Genomic DNA, 24,734 nt, shown 5'->3' with positions numbered 1-24,734 from the left:
GTTCCTCCTTGTTTGGTTGAAAAGCATTAGCTTCACCTGTTGTGTTTTAGATTTATATTAACATGCTTGATTTAATACGTTATCATTTCTATAGTAACAACTTGTTCACAGGGACGCGACACGTAACGGCATTAATAATCGGACGTTTGGAAAAGGTGATGTTTTCTGGAAGGAGTCTCCAGTCTCAGCGGTTTGTAGTGTCCACAGTCAGAGGTAAAGGTGTAACTTTGCGGGACAATTTGGGGTTTGTGATTTATTTATTTATTTTCTTTTTAAGCCGTATTAACTTACACATGAAAAGAAAGATTGTAAGGGAGTAAAAACTAAAGAAAGGCAAGCTGATGAGGTAAAAGAGGAATAAATCTGTCTGATGGTGGTGATGTTCCTTCTGCATCATTGCACCACATGGTAATTTCCCTCCTTTTGCACCAAAACTAAGTATTTACCTTCCTCCATGAAAGCTTAACATTAAAGAAACAAACTTTCACCAGCACATATGGAGATTAAAACTAGAATAACTCACTTTCATGACCCAGAATTATTACTTTTTTTGTGCTAATACCGTTTCTGTGCATTGCTAATCAGCTAGCATAAAAATCCATTTAGTTTGATCAAAGATTAGTTGTTTTATTTCTTTTTTTTCCACGTGTTGTGAGAAAATACCTTTTTATATGTAATCTCAGGATGTCTGAACGGTTATTGATGGAATACAATAAGGAGATTTATTATTTTTTATTTTTAGATCTAGAACATTTTCCATATGTTTCCAGGATTTATTTTTAATCTTGATTTCTTCCTCATTATGGTTGTACATGTGTCTATACAGTGGTGTAAGTGTTTTATAGTTTATGTGGTTCTACACAGAAATGGAATTGTGTGTGAACACCTGATGTTATACTAAGATCAGATATGGGGACACATCAGATTTTTCACTCCCTTTGAGATATTTGGTGATCCGGCCACTAGATGGCAGAAGCACAGCAAGAGCCTTTTTTAGGAACCAACAGTTCACAGGACTTAAACAGCAGGATTGAGAGCTGATGGATCAATAAATCAGTAGATCAATTCTTCTTAGCTCTGACTTATTTCAACTCTTTATCCTGTTCAGGGTCACAAATGATCGGGATGAGGCAAGAATACACCCCAGTTTACACACACACACACACACTCAATGCACAATACTGGCATTTTATTAAAGGTCAAGGAAACCCTAGAACCCAGAGGAAACCCCATGTGAACACAATTTTTTTTTTTTTTTATTTGTGATGAGATTGTAAACTACAAGAAGGATGCTATATAAAATACACACACCAATCAAGCATATCATTATGACCATATAAGATTATGAGTGGTGAAGTGAATAACACTGATGATCGCTTCATCATGGAACCAGTTCGTGGGTGGATTTATTTATTAGGCAGCAAGTGAACAAAGTTGACGTGTTAGAAGCAGGAAAAATGGGTGAGCTCCAAGATAGGAACAGTGGTGAACCGGTGGCTATTAGGTTATACCTGAACATGGTAAATAGAAATGAGTAAACATGCACTAATGATATATTAATAGAATGTCATTATTATTAATTATTTCTTGATGTGAGCAGGTTTTGTATAAGAGAAAAAAACTTTATCAGTTTGATATACAGAAGAAAAATCAATAAATCACAATATTTGCGAAGAATTTTTTTTATTATTAATATTTAAATAACTAAATAAATCCAAATGACCCACAAAGAAAAAGGAAATAAAATAAAAAAACAATTCTTTTCGAATGATGTGATTCAGATTCGAGCCAAGTGAGATCTCATGTTGCATTAAAATGCACCTCTGGTTTTGCAACAGGAGCAGAAGTTGAGCAGCAGCATTGCTGTTCCGCCCTGTTACAGAAAACACTACTTCCTGCTGTGCACAGACCCGTCATTCTGCTATTCAAGCTATTTCAGATCTGCAAGTCTCAACAGGACGAAGGTGAGAGATTTTTAGTCTCGTTTTAGGCAAAGATGTTTAAAAAAAACATGTTTCTGTAAATATTAATTACAATTGTGTATTATCAGATTATTCAGATTCATAGGCTGGAGGGGGAAGTTTTTAAGGTCATTCAAAGTTGGTGTCAGTCACTGTAAGTTTCAGTGTAGAGAATTCTCCTCAGTGTTTGTGCACACATGCATGCCTTTCTACTTTTAATCTGTTTTTAAAAAAAATCTGAATCTGTTTTGCATGAAACTTGTATATTTTTTTTAAGTGTAGCTACGATTTATAATAATTAGTTTTGAAATGTGTTATATAAAGTGACCATTCTGAACATCTTCTGCACTACGGTGATGCAGATGATGCAGAAAAACTTCTACTTCTGATATAAAGTGATAATAAGTGAATAGTAATATTAATAACGTACATGTACATAGAAATTGTAGAAGGTCGTCAAGTCTTTCTTAATCAGCAGGATGAAACTGTGTCTTTGCTGAACACCAGCTCAAACCACATCCGCTTCATGCTTTTGAAACTGCTCGATGGAGATCCTGTTGACAAAAAAAGCAAAAAAAAAAATAAATGCATGCATGTTTTTTTACTTAAAGTTTTAATGCAGATGGATAAAAGTTTAAATGCATCGCTTGACTTAAAATTGAAAGCAAGCAGTCACACTGCGGTGGTAGAAAAATAATCAGTGTTGAAGCAGAGTTGATTAATTGCCCGATTTTTATCAGCACTTCCTGAACTGTTTTATTCCTACTACTATATATGGGCAAAAGTTTGTGCACACCTGCCCATATGTGCTTCGTGAACATCCCATTCTACATTTAGTCTCCATTAACATTTATAGCATTTGGCAGACGCCATTATCCAGAGCAACTTACAATATATACACCTCAACAGCTGAGTGTAAAGGGCCTTGTTTAAGGGCCCATAAGTGGCAGCATAGTGGTGCTTAGATTTGAAGTCACAACCTACCGATCAAAAGTCCAACACCGTAACCACTGTGCTACCACTTCCTTATTTTTTATTTGCTCTTATTATAAGCTCCATCCTCTTCTAGGAAGCTGTTTCACTAGATTTTGTGGAGATTCATTCAGCCTCAAGGGTGTTAGTAAAGTCAGGTACTGGTTTCGGTGAATTGAGGAGGCCTGGGGTGCAGTCAGCGTTGAAATTATTCTCAAAGGTGTTGAATATAGGTTGGAGCTCTATAGCAGGAGATGTTCCACACACTTCCAACCTGTGGAAAGCATATCTTCATGGAGCTGGCTTTGTGCACAAGGGCATTGTCATGACAAAACAGTTTTGGGTAAAAAGAAAGTAAAAAAAAATCTCATGATACCACATCTGTGGATGTCCCCATTGTGTGCCTCCAAACAGTTTGAGAAAAAGAACCACATATAACTGGAAAAATCAGGTGTCTCAATACTTTTGCCCATGTAGTTTTAGTTTCTTGTGCATTTATAGTTGCATCAAATGCTTCAAAATAAGTTTTGAGCTTTACCTCTGACACTGGAGACTCCTTTATCTATGACAGTGAAATTTCTTTATTTAAATAAAAAATTAACAAAGTTTTACATACGGTTGGTCTTTTATAGCATGTCATTTGTTTTATAACTATAACCTCACCTGGAGTGTTAAAACTAAGCATAATATTATACATAAAATAGAAGGTCTCCGTTAATTTTCTAGTTAAGTTCTAGCTAATTTCATTCAAACGATTCGAATGAATGCAGTTCTGATGCCAAATAAGTGTTGCATGGCATGTATGTAAATATATTTGCATATATTTTATGATGCAATAATTTGTGTAGCAAGATATTCGAATAATGTTATTTAATATTTTTATAGCAAATTATTTTACACAATTGCTTTTTAACGACTAATTGAACAAATGTTGGTCATTTCGAGGTTGTCCTTAAATTTACGTTAGCGTCTCTGCTCTGTGATCTGTCCACTGATTGTTGATTGGAACCTGGAGTTCCTCTGCAGTCCTTCCGCATTTCGCCACAGTTTAAACGAGTTTCAGTCACATCTCAACATCTAGCCTGCATCGTAATTTAAGATCTGAATGCAACATAATATTCCGCTGGAAGCGTTTTTGGCATTATTTCCTGCATGAGCAGTCTCACGTGAGATGCTTTTACGGCTTTATGACAGCCTCGTAACACCAGGAACTTCATTGCTCAAAGTGCTGGGAGAAAATTCTGTCTTTTTCCAGATCTTCCCAGAGCGATGTGGTCCATCGTTACATAAAAAAAAACCCTCCTCCAGCTGTTCACACTGACCTCTGACCTTGCAGTTAATTTGAACTAAAGTTCCTGTTTTTTAAAAGAGAAATTTTTTTTGCACAAAAAAGCCTGACTGACTCTAAACAGGAAGTAGTTTAGTAGCAAACGGGAGCTTGCAGGTTCAAGGTTGCTCTTAAAAAAAAAAAAAAAAACAACGGAAGGGGGCGTTACACAAACCTCGCCATCAGAATGAAGTGGCCTTGCACGTCGCAGACATAAATATTGAAGATTGAAATGACATAAATTCTGATTCGATTTTATAGGTCTCAGAGTGTCCCTCTAATACAGGTATCTAGAACAGGAGTGTCCCAGTATATCACTAATTCCAGAGTACAGCAGGAGTCAGAGCCACATTGTGATTCTTTCATTTGTAGAACAAGTCAAATGACTTCAGGAAGATGTAGGGCTGCCATCAGTAGAGCTCAAACACACACACACACACACACACACACACACAAGCGCAAGACTTCACGCAACCTTAAGATTTTTTTTAGGGTGTGTGAGGGTACGATTTTTCACCTTTACAGGCACACACTTGTCTGATGGTATGCGAAAGAAATTGCCTTGCAGGAACAAAAACTGATCCCAGACTTTTCAGTTCAAAATGACCAATTCTTTTAAAAAGTACAAAGGTTCGAGGAGTCTGATGTTTACTGAGTAAAGAAAGGAGACCAGATGATACAATTCCCTAGATATTGAATTAGAAATTGTGTTTCTGCACTTCTGTTCTCGTTCATCCTTCGTTAGGAGAGAATGGGTTGGATTTTATCAGCTGACATGTTCGATAGCAAACATTTGAATTATTCGATCTCCAGTGCGTAAAAACGCTGATGTAGATATATTTGTGCGGTTTAGGTTACAATGCAAATGAACAGGAATATAAGATCGTTATTATGGCGGCCATTGTGGAGCGCAATGAATGTTCGCAGTAGTCCCTTGTGGGTTTGGCATGTCCTGCTTTTCTTTTTTTTATACTTTGATGATCGTGTGTTGGTTTTACTAGAGGTCGACGGATAGTGGATGTTACCGATGACGATAGCTGGGTTGGACCGTACTGATAACCGATTTATCAACCCGATAAATTTTAAATCAACAAGTCGAATTAAAATCGATAAGTTTTTAAGTTATAACCGAGTTTTTAAAATCGGTACTGGATAAAAAAAAGAGCAAGCATAACACAATAAAATGTTCAATTGTAATGTAATGTAATATTTATAATGTTAAATCTAATGATATAATTATAAAATAATAAATACAATATAGAACTTTACATGCAGCACCCAGTCTTAAGTGTAAAAACAAACAGCACGTGGCGTCAGTGATTCGCCTCTAGACAGCGGACCAGAACCCGGAAAAACTATCTATATGGATTTTTGTTGATAGCAAATAGTTCCAGCAATTAACTATTTTCGATTTACATTCTTAGCTTTTCAAAAATAATTTTCCCACACTTATTTCGGTCACGTTTTTTTTTCTCTGTGCATCAATAAATTTAACTCCTATGGATTTACTTCATTTTCATGTGCATAATAGACCATAACAGACCCCCATAGCTCGGTCCAAAATTTTTCTTGCAGGAAACCGGCCCATGATGCGAAAAAAGGTTGGTGACCAGTGCACCAGAGGCCCTAACAACGTATGCTGTTGCTTCCCAAACTTTTTGGCTTTATAAAAATGTAGTATACGACAGAATAAAATGATTATAAAAGGGTTATAAGGTTATAAATCTTATTTAATTGAGTTGCAGTTGTGAACAAGGAATGAGATATAAAAAGATATAAGGAACTTTTTCTCTTTAATCAACTACATTTATGATTCAAAGATTTGCAACTTTGTTAAAAACGTCATTAAATACTCCCCAACCCACGTCTTCTGCCTGTGAGCGACTTTGTGTTTGAATAAATTCCAAAAACTTCGAGAACCAGCTTTTGTTGAAGTTGAATAAAAATATTGTCCCTCTCGGAGACAGAAAGCTTCATCAAATTACATTAAGCTCTGAATATTTTGTTTTACTTTAGCTAAAATAATTTACTTTAATTGTATTAGTCCATTGAATACTAACGGTTCCTCTACTTTGTGACATTATTCTGTACTTTTATTAGTTAACTGAAGATACCTTTTTGAAAGATTTTTATTTATTTATTTATTTTTTTAAACATTTTTTTGTTCAATCTTTGTTACATTGTTGAATGTCGAAAAGGTTGTTGTGTTGATCTTATTGTTGTTAATGCAGACTTGAGGTGGACACTTTGATTTGGAACATAAAAATTAAAGGTTCTGGTTTTTCACTAACGTGTCTTGGTGTTGAGGACGTCCATACGAGTCAGAAACTCGAGTACGGTTCAGATCAGACACTTAAAGACTTTCACTCATGTCATATTGGAATCTGTGACTTGGAATGGAATCAGTTATGCAGTAAAGCATCTATACTTTTACTCAAGTACCAATTGGTCCTCTGCTGATCTACCAAGTGGAAAGATTTTTGGTCTTTCATCCTTAAGTGTTTTTTGGTCTTGCTCCTCATTAAACCCTTAAACATGACCCCTACACCGGAGAGTCCTCTGAAACGGTTCTAAGGATCTCAGAACCTTTAACCACCCAAGGTAGGTTATTAAGATCATGTCCATAGGAGGGGCATTTCCATGGTTTCCCCAAGTAGGCGGTTCTGACAGGGTGATGATCCCTGAGTGACAAATGACACAGGGCGGGGCTTGAGAAGAAAAGGAAGAAGGTGAAGAAAGAGAAGTCAGTTTTATATTCTGCACACTGCCTCAGGGAGAGAGATGGAGATAAAGAGAGATGGGGGGAAGAAAAAAAAACAGTCAGAAGGAAAAACTGGGAAAAAAAAAAGAATAAGTGGAAATGGACCTGCAAGGAAATGAGACAAGAAGGAGAATTGGAAGAAAAGGTGGAGATGCGATGAAAGATAGGAGAACACAGCTGGCATAGAGAGGCTCTGGAGAATAGAGATATGCAGGAAGGGTGGAGCAGACCTGGGGCTGAAGAATGTCAGGGAGAGGAGGAGTGTGTGCTGTGATGTTCTGTGTGTGAGCGAGAGAATGAGAGCGAGAGAGAGAGAGAGAGAGAAAGAAAGGGAGGGAGGGAGGGAGAGAGAGGAGCGAGCGAAAAGGATGAGATCATCGCAGTCTAATGAGCGATGTGGTGGAGGGTTTGCCGGTGAATCGATCGAGTCTGCTGACGGGAACAGCGTTCGCACGTTCGCCGTTTGCTTTCATCCTTTTTGAACAGACCCAGCGGATCGTTTTGTGTGCATCTTCTCACTCTTTTTCTCTCCCTCCTTCTTTTCCTTCTTCTTCCTTTCCTCGCTCTCTCCTCCACACCCATAGCAAGGAATCTCTCACGCTCAGGTTCAGCACCACCACCCAGAGATGCTCGCTTGAGCCTTCTTCTTTTATTTTTTTATTCTCTCGTACATTCCTCGATCACTTTCCTCCACTTTTCTCACGCCCGTTGCTCTGGTTTCTGGAGTAAACCTTTGCCAGACGAGATGTTGGGTTTGGACGTCTGTGAGTTTGGGGGACAGTTTCTCGAACTGCTCTGGTTAACGGTTTGCTACAGAGGTGAGCATCTGTTCGGTGCATGTATAGAATGTCGTCGGGTTTCTTTGCTTGAATCTGAAAAGAGAACCCTGCGGTCACACCTGTTTTCTCTGATGAACTGATCGGGGTGGTGAGGGAGAAAAAGTGTCACGCCGTGCTCTGCGATTCCTTCCTTTTCCTCCCTCGGAAAAGTGGCCGAGGCGCGCCAAAGTGTCTCGATCGATAGCGTATCGGCCGGTGACATCATCGTCCGCTTGCGATCGCGTGTTAGACGGGATCCTTTGCGCTGCGGAGCTTCGTGCTCGAAAAGCTGCTTGTTATCTCCGAGCTCGTGCTTGAGCCCTCCTCCTGGTCTCGTTTTCACGCCTGTGCGTGGGAAGTAACGATGCGCAAAAAAAAAAAAAAAGAAAGAAAGAAAGAATCGCTGGGTGTGTGCGTTAGGGTGTAAGTGGCCACGGTCTATTTGGTTGTTTGTCAGACAGCAGGCACGAGTGTGTTTGTGGAAGAGCGCTGCAGGTGGCAGAAGGGCGATTCCCCCAACACACCTCCTCTGTTCTTGATGACACGAGCGATGATAAATGACGAGAGTCTCCGACACATGTTCAAGAGACTAAATCAGTCCAGTTGCATGTCGGATAGACGCTTCCTTTCTTCCCCCCGGGTGATGATAATCCTCACGTCCCTCAAATCTTAGAGTTCCTCTAGAGATTTGCGATTACTTCTACAGAATCTATTTCACATGAAAACATATTCAAGACATTCTGCAAATACAGAAGTGAAATTTTTCTATTCAGCTTGTGTTTTTTTTTTTTTCCTCCTCATAAATAAGCACAAGTCTTCGCTTCCTGAGTGACAGCTTTAAATCGAATGAAACCCTCTGAAACAGTCCAGAAAGCTGCATTCATCAATAATGCAGCATATTAATCGGGATCGGCCGAGCTGAAGGGAATCGTATCCTGGATAGGAAATAGCAAGGGATTGTTCTTAATCCCCGAGCACTTGATATGATGTCAGGACTGGACAGGAACTGGTTCCAGTCAGACCGGGCGTGTTATCCAGGGTAACTTCTGATTTAAAAAACACCACTCTCTGAGACACACTTTTAGACGATTCGATTGTGGCACAAATGAAGAACATTGTGATTATGAAATAATAGAAATAATGTTCATGTCTTTGTGCTTTTTGAGTAATTTTCCAGTTTGTATTATAGTGTAGGCGTTCTTATTAACCCAAAAATTACACAAAACAAAACTAGACATAAAATAGTAATAATACCAGTTCATTGTTCTTCAGAATCCTCAAAGATCAGGAGGTGATTAGGAAGGTGGGAGCTTAGTCGTCAACTCATTGGACTTTGGATCCAAAGGTCATGAGTTCAAATCCCAGCCACACCAAGCTGCTACATCTGGGCCCCTGAGCAGGGCCCTTAACCCTGCTCAGTGTATAAATGAGACAAACAAGTCGCTCTGGATATGGGCGTCTGCCAAATGCTGTAAATATAAACTCAAATATAAGATCACATGCAATCGCAGCTCTGTAAATTGTATTGGACATGAAAACAAGAAAATCTATTAATACCGAAGGGCAAAGATTAAATTTGTGTAACCATAGTGACCGTGTAAAGGTTGTGCCTGCAAATTGACTCGATTTGCAAGAAATTGCTCTTTTATTATACACTTTTAGTCAGAAAAACGCCAGTTTGCGTATTCGTTAGTGAAAAACACACAAAAGGGATAAGATGTCGTATTGTTCTCAGGGGAAACACTTGTAACATGTTCAGATTTCTTTGGGTTTTATTATTTCTGAGTCAATAAAAACGATCTTTATCAAAATGATTTATCTCTTGGTTTTACCTCATGCTTTTGGCATTTTGAAAAAAAGCAAGAATTTGTACACGTTTTACACTTTTTGATGTGCTGTCGATTGGTCGATGCTTTGTTGTACATAAAAACATTTCGCATGTCGGGGTGCAAACTTTTGTACGTTACTGTTAATCGTTAATCCAGTAAACGAGGCTCTGCAGCACCACAGCGTGGAAATGGTGTCACAATTCTTTTGATGTTGTGTTATTTGTCGTTGTCTGGTTTAAAGGCTGCTAGAAACATTTCAATCGAAGGTTTGGTGATAAAGCAATTGTACGTTTCAGTATCCAGGTTTTTTTTTATTTGATGTATTGGACAGAGGCTGGTTTTGAAGATTGTGGCCCAGTAATGCAAAAGGAGGCGATTTAAAATGCCGTGCAGAATCTTAAATATATTAGCATTGCTATTTAACTTGGCAGATCCTGCATAATGTATGTTGCTTGACTTCCTCATTAATAATCATGATGCATCGTTAATAGCTGCTGTGTGCATGTGTGTGTGTGTGTGTGTGTGTGTGTGTGTGTATATATATATATATGTGTGTGTGTGAGCATCCAGTCTTTTGCTAGCATCACTCGCATCGCTCTGGATGTCTTCAAACAGCTTGTACTCTAACTAGCGGATGCTGGTATGGTCCAGCTTTACAAAAGCTGAGCAAAAGTGACAATTTCTCAGTGTAAATTTGCTCAGCGTGGCGTGACAGCACGCCTTGTTAGGAGCTCGGCGAGGAAAGGAAAAAATGTTTCCGACTTCGCTTCCAAATTGTCCAATCATCCCGAAAGTTTGCTAAAGAATAGATGAAGCAGTTTATCTCTGATCCACATGCGATTTCTTTATTTGTTGTACCGTTTAATTGTTGTGTATTTGTATTATTAACAAAATCGGATAATTATGTACGGGGGGTATTAGTTTGGCGTGCACCCCGCGGTTAATTCATGCTTTCGGGGTCAAACTGAGCAGCCGGTCTTTGATCGGTTCTCAAATCTCAGATGTCCATCACATTTCTTAGTAATGAGAATGATTTTAATGGAGAGTTTTCCGGACAGTTAAACATCCGATTGCAAATTATTTCCCATGTTCCCACATTTCCCAGTGTGCGGTAATATAATACTATCTACAATATCGTATTATGGTTAATATGTTCTTAGTTTCCCTGCACCTTTTGTATTTTTGAATATATTTGTGTGTATATAGATTATTTCATTTCTTTTTCAATTCTATTTTATCTATATTTATTTTTGAGTGTACTCTAAAGCAGTTTTTTGACCAAAGAATTTCCTTATCGTATCATATGGTATGGTATCGTCTCCGATTTGATCTCTTGATTTATATCACAACCCTTGTTGAGTTTTGGATTCTGATTTGATGTTCATTCACAGGAAATTGGAGAGCAGATGCTACTTATATATTAATAGATGAGGGTAAAAAACTGAAATGTAAAATGTTGATCGAACAGTTATGGAAGGAGTCTCCAATTTCAGTGTTTTCTAAAAGAGTTAAAACTTCACCATCTTCAGTACAAAGAACGTGACATATCACGTTTTTTTGTTTTTTTTTAACCTCAAGCTAGAGAAAACAGAAAGGCTGATGAGGAAACCACAAATATAAACGTATAAACACACTGAATACATCGCTTAACAGCTCTGATATCGCAATCGCACGTCCCTGTTGCTGATCATTATCTGTTTTATAGGTTATAAGTTGATTATTTTCGATAGCTATAGAAAGGTTTTGTACATTTTTAACGATAACCAAACTACTTTCAGTTCCTTTTTGAGAACTCGAAATTCCGTGGGATTGAATCTCAACCAGACTGGTGTTTCCTTTTTCACATTACGGATATGAACTTTCAGCTAAGATACTTTCCAGCAAATTTTCAAGCTGTTTTTTATCCTTTAACTGTGTACAAATGTGTGCGTGTGTGTGCGCGTGTACGAGCTCAGGAGTTTGCGAGCGCCATCAAACCCAGAGGAAGGAAGTTGAGGTCGAGAATGAGATTCGTGTCTGCCTGTATCGATTCGAGAGATCATATTTTATAGCGCAGGCCTTCCATTACTACATTTGGCTTTGCATTACCGAGCCTGAATCGTCTCCTCTCGCTCACTCGCTCTTGATGCAGAGACACTTTTCTCATATCAGGGCACAGAAGATGGAGAAAGCATTGTAAAAAAAATCGTGCCTTTTCCTAAATACATTTTAATATGCATAAAATTTAATAAAATGTACATTTCTTAAAAAAATAATGACTTAAGAAACCTTGTTTATATTAAGCTGTTATAATCCAGCAAATTTTATTATTAAATGTTTTTCATGTTTTTAATATTTATTATGTAAATATTTTAGTGCTTGAAAATGACATTTTGAAAATGACAAACACAATCCTTTTAATATCAAGTGTAAGTTCACGGAGGAGATGGAGTTTTTTTCCACCCGTTACCATGGCGATTGAGGGCACGATTTCCTTTTTGACTCTGTTAAAGTTTCTGTCTTCATCATCAAGATCAAAGAGTCAAAGCAAGAGTGAGCTGTCAGAACCATTTGCTCTCTACTTCCTTTTTTCTCTCCTTCCGTTTTTACACAATGTCTACATAAAGAGATCATAAGCCTTCATGACACATCCATATTTCATATAATTGTGATTTCAAAATGTGACCTAAACTACTCTACAGACAAAAGTATTGGGACACCTGACTTTTCCAGCCATAAGTGGTTCTTTTCAACATTCTTTAGATGCAGGAACATGGAATTTCTCCTTCACTTTAACTAGGAGACCCAAACCTGTTCCAGCATGAACATAACCTCTGTGCACAAAGCCAGCTCCATGAAGATATGCTTCACATGGGTTGGACTTGTGTGGAAGATCTCCTGCTATAGAGCTCCATCTCTATTAAACATAAATGAATGTGAACACTGACTGCACCCGAGGCCTCCTCACCCTCCCCTACATCAATACCTGACTTTACTTACACCCTGATGACTGAATCTGACAAATCTCACACAAATACATCTTGACATTATGAACTCTCTTCATCGATAAACACTCATCCATATCCTGAAGTCCATTAAAAAATATATATAGCTGTGCTGATTTCTCGAAAACGTGGAAAACTTCAGAGTTTTTGCACTTAAGAGTTCAAAGCAGATTAATCATGGTCATCCAGAACATCGGGCAGGTGGGGAACGTTCGCAAGTTATATTTAGCCGCTTCTCACACCACAGTATTGATAAAGCCAGAGATGATGAGGTCTCTCCAGTGTCAGAGATCATCACTGACCATTTTTCCATGTGGATCACCTCCTAAATGAACTGGATGAAGATAAACATCTGTTATCATTAAAGACGCATCATGTGTCCCTCAGAGAGAATCGGGACTTAATGGCTTTGGATATTAAAAGCAATGAATTTGTGAATGTGGTCAAGAATAAACTATGAAATTTGTTGGTTTTTCCTGCAGGCCTCATGGCAGATAAGGAGAGTACGGGTCCTGTGTGTGAGGAGGAGGACGAGCGTGATCTGAACTACCAGCCTCCAGCGCAGAAGAGCCTGCAGGAGATCCAGGAGCTCGATAAGGAAGATGAAAGCCTGAACAAATACAAGCAGACTTTGCTGGGATCAGGACCTGTGGTGTCAGGTTAGTGAGAGATTCATCTATGACATTCAATTCAACTATTTAGCCATTCATTCTTTTAACAATCACTTCAAATGGAGAGATAAATGACATCTATTCATCCAAATATCTGCCTGACTCACTTATTGATTAGAAGTCGACCGATACGGGTTTTTCTCTTGCCAATGCCGATATTTAGAAACCAGCCGATGGCTCATATATAATGCAGATGTTTGGCCAATTTTCTTTTTTTTTTTCTCACTTTCATCTCAAATTCTGACAGTTGATGAATAAGTCGTAATACATTCAATTGCTTAAATGAAACATTTATGGAACAACACAACAACTTGTTAGCAGGTTTTGGTACCCGTGCCTTCCTGTAGCCTAAACTGCAGCTGGTTGAAGGCTTACTAACTATACAGTTCCAAAACCTTATTCTCATTCTCTCTCCAAAAGTAGGCTCATATTTGCCTACTGAAATATATAAGGCTAAGTACGAATTCAGTTATTAATTAAGTACAAATGATAAGAACTTAAAGACATTGTTGGTTTTAGTTGGACGGCATCAGCTGTCTTTCAGCCGATTCTGCATGTCAAATCAGAGGCGGAGCTCGTCTGCGATTGGCTGATTGGCTAATTGGCTTAGTGAATGAGCAAATGAGAGAAACAAAATACGTATCCACTTGTCATTCTTGTTCTTGTCTGTAAGTAATGATCGCGACAGCTGCTTGCTTTTTTTCAAAATATATTTACAGTTCTAGCTTTTTCGGTTTCCCTGTTTGGATGTCAAATACATGCTTCTGCCCCCTGCTGTATGGGAGAAATATGTTTCTTTCCTGCAAGCACAAAACGTGCATGCACGGTTTGGTGTGCCACATTCGTCTGCCTAATAATCAGACTTTTTTGCAGCACCATGGGCCGATGCTGATTAATTAAAATGTGAACAAAAATCGGCCCAATTTATCGGCCTACCAATCAATTGGTCGATATCTATATATCTATCCATCCATCCATCCATCTCGATTCTTTCATTCATCTATTTCATCCTGAACTCATCCTTCCGTCTATTTTATATTCATTCTCTAATCATTTAATTTCTGTCTCTACTCTTTCTTTGCTGCTTCTTTTTCTCAGTCTATTCTGCATTCAGTCTCTGATCACTCGTTCACCGCCTACCTTCATGCAATAGACACGATGTTCTTTAGTGGAAGGCAGCCAGTGTTCTCTGTTCTGACTGTGTATCAGATGGTGTATGTTCTGTTTAAGAGAAACAGCAGGAGTATTACTCTCCAGAGACTGTCTTTTAACACACACACACACACAAACACACACGCAAACACACGCATGCATGCACAGAAAAAGAATGAGGTTCTGCATGCTAAAATGAAGATTAATATTTTTTTTCAATCTAAAAAATAATGAGTGGGCAGATGAAAATATAATAACCCTATTTCAATTTCTACAAGAGAAACTGAGCGCTTGCTTTAATTCATAGACTAAAGCAGCAATACAAATACTTTAACCCTATATTCTTCTTGGCATGAGGCATCCATCTCACTTGATTAAGTCCCTGGTAATTCTTCAATTGGTGCTCAGTGTGTTCTGACTAATACATCTTGTGCATCGAGGGTATTTGCACAGCAACTCTACTGATTCATATTCACTCGTTTATTCTTGTCTAGGTTAATAATAGCGCTCGTTCAGGAAAATGACCCACGAATGACACTCGACTCTTCGCTGTTTTGCGTGTTCTGTCTGCACGCACTCATTTTAATGACTAACCAGGGGATGGATGATTACCGTTTTTTTAATCCGTTATGCTGAGGCATTTGGTTTGTGCTCTTTGGGCAATATTGTAAAAATTGTGTGAGATTTTGATTAATCTCTTTTAAAATAATTAAGGTTTTATACAAATAAAAATGCATAAATAAAAACTGAGATGAAAAATGTACAAACTTTTATTGACTTGCATTCTCAAATTGATTTAGGAAAATCTGAAAGATGTCAAAGTTCAAAGCAGATTTATATATATATATCTCTGATGGAACATCATATAAGCATTTCTGGTGAGCCAGCCAGGAGTTCACATACATCAACTGCAAGACACAGCAACTATTAAGACTCCATGGAATAATCATAGAATCTCTGTTTCAATCTAGCCAATGGCCAGAGTGGGTCTTAACTCAATTTGAGAAACTTAAGAGGCAGAGAAACCAACTGGAAACAATAAGTATTTATCCAATAAACTCAATACTTGATGCGTTAACAAACTTGAATATTTGTTCAACTTGGGTTCTTATTTTTTCTTTTCTTTTTTTTTTTTCTTTTCTTTTTTTTTTTTTAAGTTGTCTACTCAAAAAATGAGATGAAATATTAAAGATAAAAAGATTCTTATGTTACCAAATTAAGGAAGGTAGACCTTTATAAAGGTGTCTAGAAAAACTAGTCTTACGATTCTAACAGAGATATGAAGGATCATTGTTATTTTTTATATCAATCATTTTTCCCTTTTTATTCATTTTAGTTTGTAGGAATTTTATAGAGATGGGGTAAATCTGACCAGGAATATCAGCCATTTTTGAGAATGATAAATGAATATGAGCGGTATTAGTGAGCCAGCCAGGAAATAACCTTCAAAATGTTTGAGGAAGACATCAAATGATGACAATGATAATGCAACCAGGTAGAGATGTTACAATTATGTCACAGTGCCTCTGAGACGATCAGATTAACAGAATAATTTGAAGTTTTATGTCTTTTTTTTTTCAAGTTTTGTCTTTAGAATTTAATTAAATAAAAGCAAAAGATTTGCACCAAAGTGCATTTGGTTTGCTCTCAGTCATTTCCCAGATGAGCGACAACTCTGCAAATTCACCTGAGCTCTTTTAGATGTCTGTTAATTTATCACCCGATTTTCCTAGGAGGAATAATATATGGACTGTGACGGAGCAATAAATCATTGTGGGTGGCCGATGCCGTGTGCTTTTGCGTAACACGTCTATGGCTGGTTGTGAGCATCGCTCACATCAATAATGCAACATTAGTAAGAGCCCAGACATTCATTATCAGTTATGAGAGGTTTAAACCTCCTGGATGTTATATTAGCTAAACCGAAATCAGGGTTTCTGTAGAAAGCACAGAAATAACTTGATAGCTGGAAAGTAAGTGTCGCAAAGCACCTAATTAAAGTGACACATACACACTGGCTCTTCAGGCTCAGGACACACTGTCCCAGGAAAGTAAATGAATTTCTCTGGATTTAGCATTGGTCTGACTTTTATAAAGTGTAGAATGATACTAAAAAAAAATCATGCGAAACAATTTGCTTAAACAAAAATTGCGTTAATTAATACAAGTGAAGGGCAGATATTAAACTTAGTGTCCATTTTTTAAATTACTACTGTATTTCAGCTAAAATGAATTGATCTAAGGTAAGATCATCTTACATCAGTGATTAATGCATTTCTCTCCAAAACCCTCTCTGGGTGTGCAATCAGATGGAATCTCTTGTTTCATTTACAATGTTTTGACAAAAGTTTGTGAACACCTGAGCATTAGATTTGTATGTTCTCTTGTACATCCCATTCCATATTTGGTCCCAATTTGCTGTTATAATAACCTCTACACTTTGTGGACTTTCACGTCATCACATATAAAGCATATCTTAATGGAGCTGGCTTTGTGCACAGGTGCTTTAATGCTTTTTCATCCAGGGAAGTCCAATACAATTATGTGCCTCCAAATTTGTGGTAACAGTGTCAGAAAGAACCTGAAAAATCCAGGTGTCCCAATACTTTTGTCTATATAAGGTTACAAATGACTGCAGTATTCATTTAATATGAGTCATAGTGTTGTTGATCATTGAATGAAGTGTGGTTCTTAATCCTGCATGGTCTTTTTCTTTCTCTTTCAGATCCCAGTGTTCCTAATGTTCAGGTGACGAGACTGACGCTGATGTGTGATCAGGCTCCTGGACCCATCACTATGGATTTAAAAGGTATGACAGATTTATACAGATAAAAATGTTAACCTACATACATGCGCGGGTTTTTCGCACTAGCAGTGGTAGCCCGGCCCAATCGACAGAACCCAGCGCATTTTAATAAGCCTTCTGGAGCGATGACATCATTTCTCAGTAGGCCAATCTCATGCCGGCATGGCACATTTCGGGTGGGGTCATACGCTACAAATCAATCAGACAAGCCGCTGGTAGCAGCTTTGTTCCTGAGGTGTAGTGTGAAGCAGATGAAGGATTGCTGACGCCCTTCAGATTTCGTTTTTTGAACTCCCTCTAGGGAGTCCTCGGCAGGTGAAAGGTCACCTGGTTGCTAGGCAACCACGTTCGTGAAAGATGAGCACAGCCATACCAGCAGGAACAACAGAGATTTCAGCAGTGAGTGAAAACGAGAAGTGAATCTACACCGGAAACACACTAACATTCATCTGACTTCCTCTTCAGCCTAACTGTCTCTGTTACACCAGAGCCAAAGGTCGTAACGTTTACCTTCTCAGTACAGGCAGGAGGAAGAAACACTGCAGTTTGGAATCATATCTGAATTTATTGGCTGTCAGCTTTGCTGAGAAGGGATCTGTAAACACGGTGATGGAGGACGATATATCATAAATAATTTTTAGTACTTACAGAAACAAGCAGCATTAAAGTTAAAGTCAGTGATTTCTTGTTATAATATTTAGTGAAGTTTCTCATCACACTTTGGCAGTCGCAATAAAAATTTGCAGGATGCAGCAGAAAAACTTGAGTCTCTGTCAAAACCTGGACTCTAAACAAATCGCAATGAATTCCTCTTCGCCCACGCTGACTCATGAACATGTCGGAAAAGTGCTCTGTAATGTAATTTGTGACACTATAGATTATACAGACGATATTGTTGGGGTTGCTTTTTAAACACGATGCCAGGGTGAAAATTGGTGAGCGCTGATACACGCTCGGCTGCTTGTCACACACTAATCCCCAACCCCGTGTGGGATTTCCATCTCTAGGAGACAGACTACATTAGTAAGCCGTGATCCGGCGCAGTCAGACACACGAGAGCGCTGCTCTAAATGACAGACGATGGAACTGAAAACAACCACAGTTCTGACAGATGTGACTGAGCTGATGGGAGGAGTGTGTGTGTGTGTGTGTGTGTGTGTGTGTGTGTGTGTGTGTGTGTGTGTGTGTGTGGACGATTTATCAGAATTCTGATGTATTGATTAGAGCAGCTGGAAGTATGTCCTCTTTAAAAACCCCTTTAACTGAATCCTTGGATCGAGTCCACATCTGAACACCTGAATATTTCACAAGAAGAAAGGCACCGTGATGATGCTTTGTGCTCCAGGAGTAGCGTTTATTGTAATTCATGTTGCGTTTCCTAAGGAAAAGTAGGAAATCTCTGATTTAAACCATGTGATATATGTGTAGGTTTTTTTTAAGTGGGTCCCCGCTTTTCACATCTACTTCTGTTTTTCACCCCTGTCCCCACTTTTCACACCTTGTCCCTGCATTGTTATACCGGTCCCCACTTTCCACCTCTATTTCCGCTTTTCACTCCTGTCCCTGCATTTCATCTTGTTCCTGCTTTTCACCCCTGTCCCCACTTTTCACACCTTGTCCCTGCATTGTTATACCGGTCCCCGCTTTTCACCTTTATTTCCACTAGAGTTTTTATTAGTTTTAACTCCTTGTCCCTGCTTTTTTCATCCATCCCTACTTTTTTACACCTGTCCTATTTTTCACATCTATCTGTGCTTTTCACCCCTTTTTTTGCACATTTTATTGCACATTTTTGATTTTTAACTATTTAAAACAGCGCCCAATATCTGCCCATTTAAATAAGAAACAAAAAAACTAAACAAACAGCCCTCACTTTTCACATCTATTTCTGGTTTTCGCACCTGTTCCTGATTTTCAACTTGTCCTCACTTTTGACACCTTTGTCCTTGCTTTTCACTCCTGTCCCTTCTTTTCCACTGTTTCATGAACTTTCTTTCTTTCGGCTTCTCCCGTTAGGGGGCGCCACAGCGGATGTTTGATTTGGCACATGTTTTTACGCTGGATGCCCTTCCTAACGCAACCCTCCCCGTTTATCCAGTGCTTGGGACCGGCACTAAGAGTGGCTGGGGTTGGTTCCCTGACCGGGGATCGAACCCGGGCCGCAGCGGTGAGAGCGCCGCATCCTAACCACCAGACCACCAGGGACCCCCACTGTTTCATGAACACCTGCTTTTAATTATTCTCAGCTTTTCACATCCCCAATTGCCACAACATTCTGCTTTTTCGCAAGAATAAATTGTCACTGCTAATAATGTTTAGATTAAACAGGTTTTCATGAAGTGCCATGTTCTGTAAGTCACGTCCCATCGTCGAAAGTCACAATGCTTTAATGTGGGTCGGTCTGGAAAACACCAAATGACAATTACGGCTTAACGAACGTCTTTGTGTCATCTGACAAAAAATTTCATGGAACAGTTTTTTTGTGTGCATGTAGCTTTATGAACACTCATCTAAAGTACACTGTTGCTACTTTTTAATAACATTATTAGATCGTCTTCAATGATATCCTTGTTTCGCTTGCAATCTCTTTATCATTCCTCTGCCTCTATTTTCCATCTCGGCTCTTTTGGAATCCATTATAAAGCACTTAGAGGCAAATTCGAGTGATAAATTGATTACAGCAGTCGCTCTGTTGGAAGGAGGCTTTTTACTCTCCTCGACCGAACCCTGAGACACACTCGCAAAGTCGAAGGCTAGCGGTTATTATAACCCTATCGATCTCTGATCTTTGTTCTTTTCGGCTTAGGTTACTACAGATGGAGTTCGAGCGATAGCACTTATAATCTGCTCTTTTCTGTTTTAATTTAGGTGACCTTGATGCTTTGAAAAAACAGAACTTCACTATGAAGGAGGGCGTGGATTACAGAGTGAAGATCCACTTTAAGGTAAACCAGAATGATCATCAAAAATGTTTATATATCAAGTACACATCACTTTTGATTTAATACAAAGTTCAACATATCGTGCATCACTGCATTATTTCAGTCCTATGGTTTTTCTTTACCCACAATGCCAATAACACTATATCTGGCAACCTTTAATTTAACCGCTCACATCACAGTGGTTTTGAAAAAAAAAATGAAGGCTTTATTCAGAGATCAAGCCCAGCACTGGGTTGCCAGATCCGATTTTTAAATTATCCTTTTTTTTTGCTTTGTCATGACCTGAAACTGTATAACATCCATACTAAATTATACAACTTTATTAAATGAATGATCCTAAAACCATTTCACATGGATGATTGGAGGAGATTACCAAAACTTGGCAACCCTGGAACGTTAGGATAAGTCTTATTGATGCCCCCGGGTGGATGGTCTGTGTTACTACATAAAGCTCTTACAAAAAAAAATGTTTTATCACCACAACCATCAGCCCAAAATAAACACAAATGCAGGTATATTAGGTTTATTTCCCTTTGTGTTTCACCCCATCAGGTCAACAAGGAGATCGTGTCCGGGCTGAAATATGTGCATCTGACCTACAGGAAAGGAATTCGAGGTAAAGACATGAGACACGAAGATTTACACGAAGGGATAAAATTGTACAGCATTTATTACTCGATTGCTATTACTCTTAGACTAAACATGACATGGTCTGTGTTTTGCTCTCTATGCTGTAAAATAAAAATAAACAACAGGCAGAAAAATCAAACAGAAAGAGGTGGGTATGAATATGAGCGAGATATTGACAGTGGGTAAGATTTAAAGTGTCCCAGTGTCATTAAAGTGTTCACATTATGCAAGACACACCTTCATTCCCATTCAGTCAATCAGAGGTGCTCTAATTTGCATATACTACATAAAAAAACACGCCCCCAAACATTACATATCATTACCATATATGGATTTGTTTTCACTCCAATATTTCCTGATCATTCTTGAAGTGGAAGAATTTCTCTAAATTCCTGTGTAAGGTCCACGTTCCTATTTCAGGACACGCCCTGTCTTTATTCTTCTTACAGACACTCAAAATGCACCTCTATTCCAATTTCAAGGCACATAGAGGTGAAGAGAGGTGATCTAATGTCCATATTCACAGATCCATAGCAGCATTCAGCACCCAACAATGTCCTATATGTAGTTAAAGACAATTGCATTTCAATGCAGGGCCTTACAGCTCAGACCATCTTCTTTAATGATTCTTTTCTCACAGTGGATAAAGCTGTGTACATGGTGGGCAGCTACGGCCCTCGGGTGGAGGAGCATGAGTTCATCACTCCGGTTGAGGAGGCTCCCAAGGGCATGATCGTTCGAGGAACCTACCACATCAAGTCCTACTTCACGGACGACGACAAGACGGACCACCTGTCCTGGGAGTGGAACCTGCAGATCAAGAAGGATTGGGACAGCACCGAGTAAACGGGCTGTGTCCCAACACACACCTGCGCCACGTGCACAGGGCCTAGCGCATGTAGGAAAAGGGCGGCGCAGAGAACGGGGTTTGGATCAGGGTTGGGTAAAAAAAAAAAATTACAAATAAAAAATAACGGCCGAGAGTCAAATCGATGCAAACATACAGTACTTCAAAAAGGGATATTAACGAAATATGACGCAACACAAAAGCAAGACATTAGCGGAGACTCATTTGCTAAAGAACACTCTGTATAAACGACAGAGATCAATTTCTTGTGCCCGTACGTACGCTCAGGTTAGTCCGTGTCTCTCCGAACTGTAAAATGTGTGTAATTATGATGTCTGTAATTCTTTGCGATGCATTAAAAAAAAAAAAAAGTTCCTGTAGGAGCTCGAGAGCAGAACCGTGCATGTTTCAGTGTGAAGCAATTGTGCAAGTGGCTAGAATTCTGTCCTGACTCTGTATGTAAGCAGACGTTCACGCAAAACCTTCTGGGTCCAGACTCGCGTTCCAGTACCGCTTTTAACGCGCCCTTGACGACTTCCCCTCGCGTGTAAACCGGAGCAGAATTTGAACCGCAGAACGCGCTCGACCTTGAAGCACAATGTACTGAAATGAACTACGACCTACGAACTGCCAGGTCACGGAGTAGGTTTACGCCGAGCGTTCGGTACCGATGCGATATGGCGCTGCGTAAAAACACGTTTTTGAACGGAAAACTTATACATGGTCATACGTGAACATCCGAGACAAAGCAAGTGTAATAAATAAAAACAAAATTGACTCAACTAATGAGGGGTTTTAGAAATTGTATTCGATTTCTTTATAGATCAAGAACCATTAGAGATTTAAAGAACGCTCGGTGCATCAGAACGTAACGAGATCGATCGAGTCCATTTGCAAACGCGTCAAATATTTAGCTGGAACGTCTTTTATTTGAGAGCTGATTTGCATTTATGAGCCATTTGTCTCCTTTTTTTTTTGTTGTAAAGTTGCCAAGACCTAACTTTCAAGATTTCATTTTATTTCTTGGTCATTTCTGATTTTTGTATAAATCAAATCCGATATAACTTCCATGCTCCCTAAACACCATCCTCATTATTTTCAAAGTATTTTAGGAGCATTTACAGTCGATTTCTTTTTCACAAACAATCACACTCCATAATACTTTAATCCCTTAAGGGAAAAACACATTACTATTATTACATTTATACAGAGAACCTCAAACTTTTTTTTTCTGTAATAGTGTACATACGACACATCTCAATAATATAATTGTAGATACAATTTATGTATGCTGTATATATGAACAATATGAGGATGATCTATAGGTTAATACAGTTTACACATATCACTCATACCCTTTTTTATTAATATTATCAGACGCCATTTGTTGTAAAAGAGAAAAGTTTGGAAAGTTGAATTTACCTTTTTTTTTTTTTTTTTTTTTTTATTCGACACTAGATTTATACTCAGGGCACGTAAAAATGACTCCAATCAAACTAACTAGCACAATTAGAATTAGTTTCAAATACAGATCTAATTATAGATCAAAATTTAAACCCAGGAGGACATTTTACACCCATTATAATCCATTTTATATACCATATATTTTACAACAAATCTCCATATATGCAGTCGAATGCCAAAGTTTGCATATTTCCCAAAACCAAAAATTCTCAAATGGTGTACGTTTAGATATTAACAGACAAATTGATATATAAAATAAACTAAATATCGCACTTAGGTGTGCGTTATATAATCAGACTCCATGTATGGCTTTATATCAGGTTTCCATAAACAGGGCATCAGATATTATATTTTTTTCGAAATCTTATACGCTCTGTCGCTCGTGTTTATATTTATAACCGGCTTCCATCGGCGTTTTATTACAATGCATCACATCGTAGTGCGTTCTGGCTAAATTCTGCTCCTGCAACTTTCGAGTTCACCAGACCAAATGGCCAATATTCAGGAAGTCTTCAAGGGTCCTTTAGAAAACGTACTGGAACACGGTTGACAAAAAGTGGTGTTAAATTTGACCTGAGCCCCAGTATTTCCAGGTTGTGTGCAGTGAATTAATGCTATAATTAAATCCACGCATTTGAATCAAATTCAAAGCTTGCGTCTGCCTTCTTTGCTCTCGCGGCGTCGAGGAGCTTCTTATAAACGCTTTACTTCGGTTCGATTGTGAAAATGACGGAGATCCCGAGTGATCATGCACCTCTGTGTGGCCTCCTCGCATCCTCAATCATCAAATCCTCTATGAATATAAAGGGTCACACGTGCCAAGCTGTGAAACATTCCACGCTAAATCAATCCCACGATGCCAGAGGACGACGTTTTAAAAAAAAAAAGCGTCAGAAAATATAGAACGCGTAACGAATATATGAACCACATTTCGTTTTCTTTTTCTTTTTTTCATTCAGAAATGTGTTCCCGGTCCAAAAGTAGCTCCCCATGCGCTTTTCTAAAACAGCTGTAATTACCGTAGTCACTATTTTCATAACTTGATGTAATCCTGAATATCTGTAAACTGCATGCTCATGTTTTTATGCAACTTGTCTCCCCCCACACCCACAATTCATTCTGATCAGAACACAGGGATTAAAATGGTGGTATGAGTCTGGTCTTTGGCTTGTGATTTTTGTGGCTAAAAGATCAACGTTGGAGATTTACTGTACATCTTTTCATGCATCTTGCATTTTTACAATAAAGTCTAACCAATAAAGCTGGGCTTTAGGTCATGTGTGTTGTATTCTTAATTGCAGTGTGGATATGAACCCGTCTTGCCACGTGGTAATGTAGAAGAGATACACCGACCAGGCATCACCTTATGACATTATACTATTATGAGTGGTGAAGTGAATAACACCGATTATCTCTTTATCATGGCCCCTGTTAGTGGGAGGATATATTAGGCAGAGAATAAACATTTTGTCCTCAAATTTGATGTGTTAGAAGCGAAGGCCAAATTGTGACGTCTAGACGACTGGGCCAGAGCATCTCCAAAACTGCAGCTCTTGTGGGCTGTTCCTGG

General features: G+C 38.6%; 1 protein-coding gene across 2 annotated transcripts; it reads left to right on the top strand.

Moving 5' to 3' along the window:
• The first annotated feature begins 129 nt into the window (after window positions 1-129).
• arhgdig (Rho GDP dissociation inhibitor (GDI) gamma) lies at window positions 130-24,441 on the top strand. Of its 2 annotated transcripts, XM_046865886.1 has the most exons (7): window positions 130-213; window positions 1,839-1,964; window positions 13,135-13,311; window positions 17,201-17,284; window positions 20,150-20,226; window positions 20,776-20,839; window positions 21,494-24,441. In XM_046865886.1, exons 1-7 carry the CDS (start codon window positions 159-161, stop codon window positions 21,697-21,699), a joined length of 789 nt encoding a protein of 262 aa, XP_046721842.1. In that variant the 5' UTR covers window positions 130-158; the 3' UTR covers window positions 21,700-24,441. The 2 variants fall into 2 exon arrangements, with proteins under 2 accessions (XP_046721842.1, XP_046721843.1); XM_046865887.1 differs by lacking the exons at window positions 130-213; window positions 1,839-1,964 and adding an exon at window positions 7,416-7,839.
• Window positions 24,442-24,734: the final 293 nt, after the last annotated feature.

This window comes from Silurus meridionalis, chromosome 14, assembly GCF_014805685.1.
Source record: "Silurus meridionalis isolate SWU-2019-XX chromosome 14, ASM1480568v1, whole genome shotgun sequence".
In the NCBI taxonomy this organism is placed as follows: domain Eukaryota; kingdom Metazoa; phylum Chordata; class Actinopteri; order Siluriformes; family Siluridae; genus Silurus; species Silurus meridionalis.
This window is presented reverse-complemented; position numbering and strand designations above follow the sequence as displayed.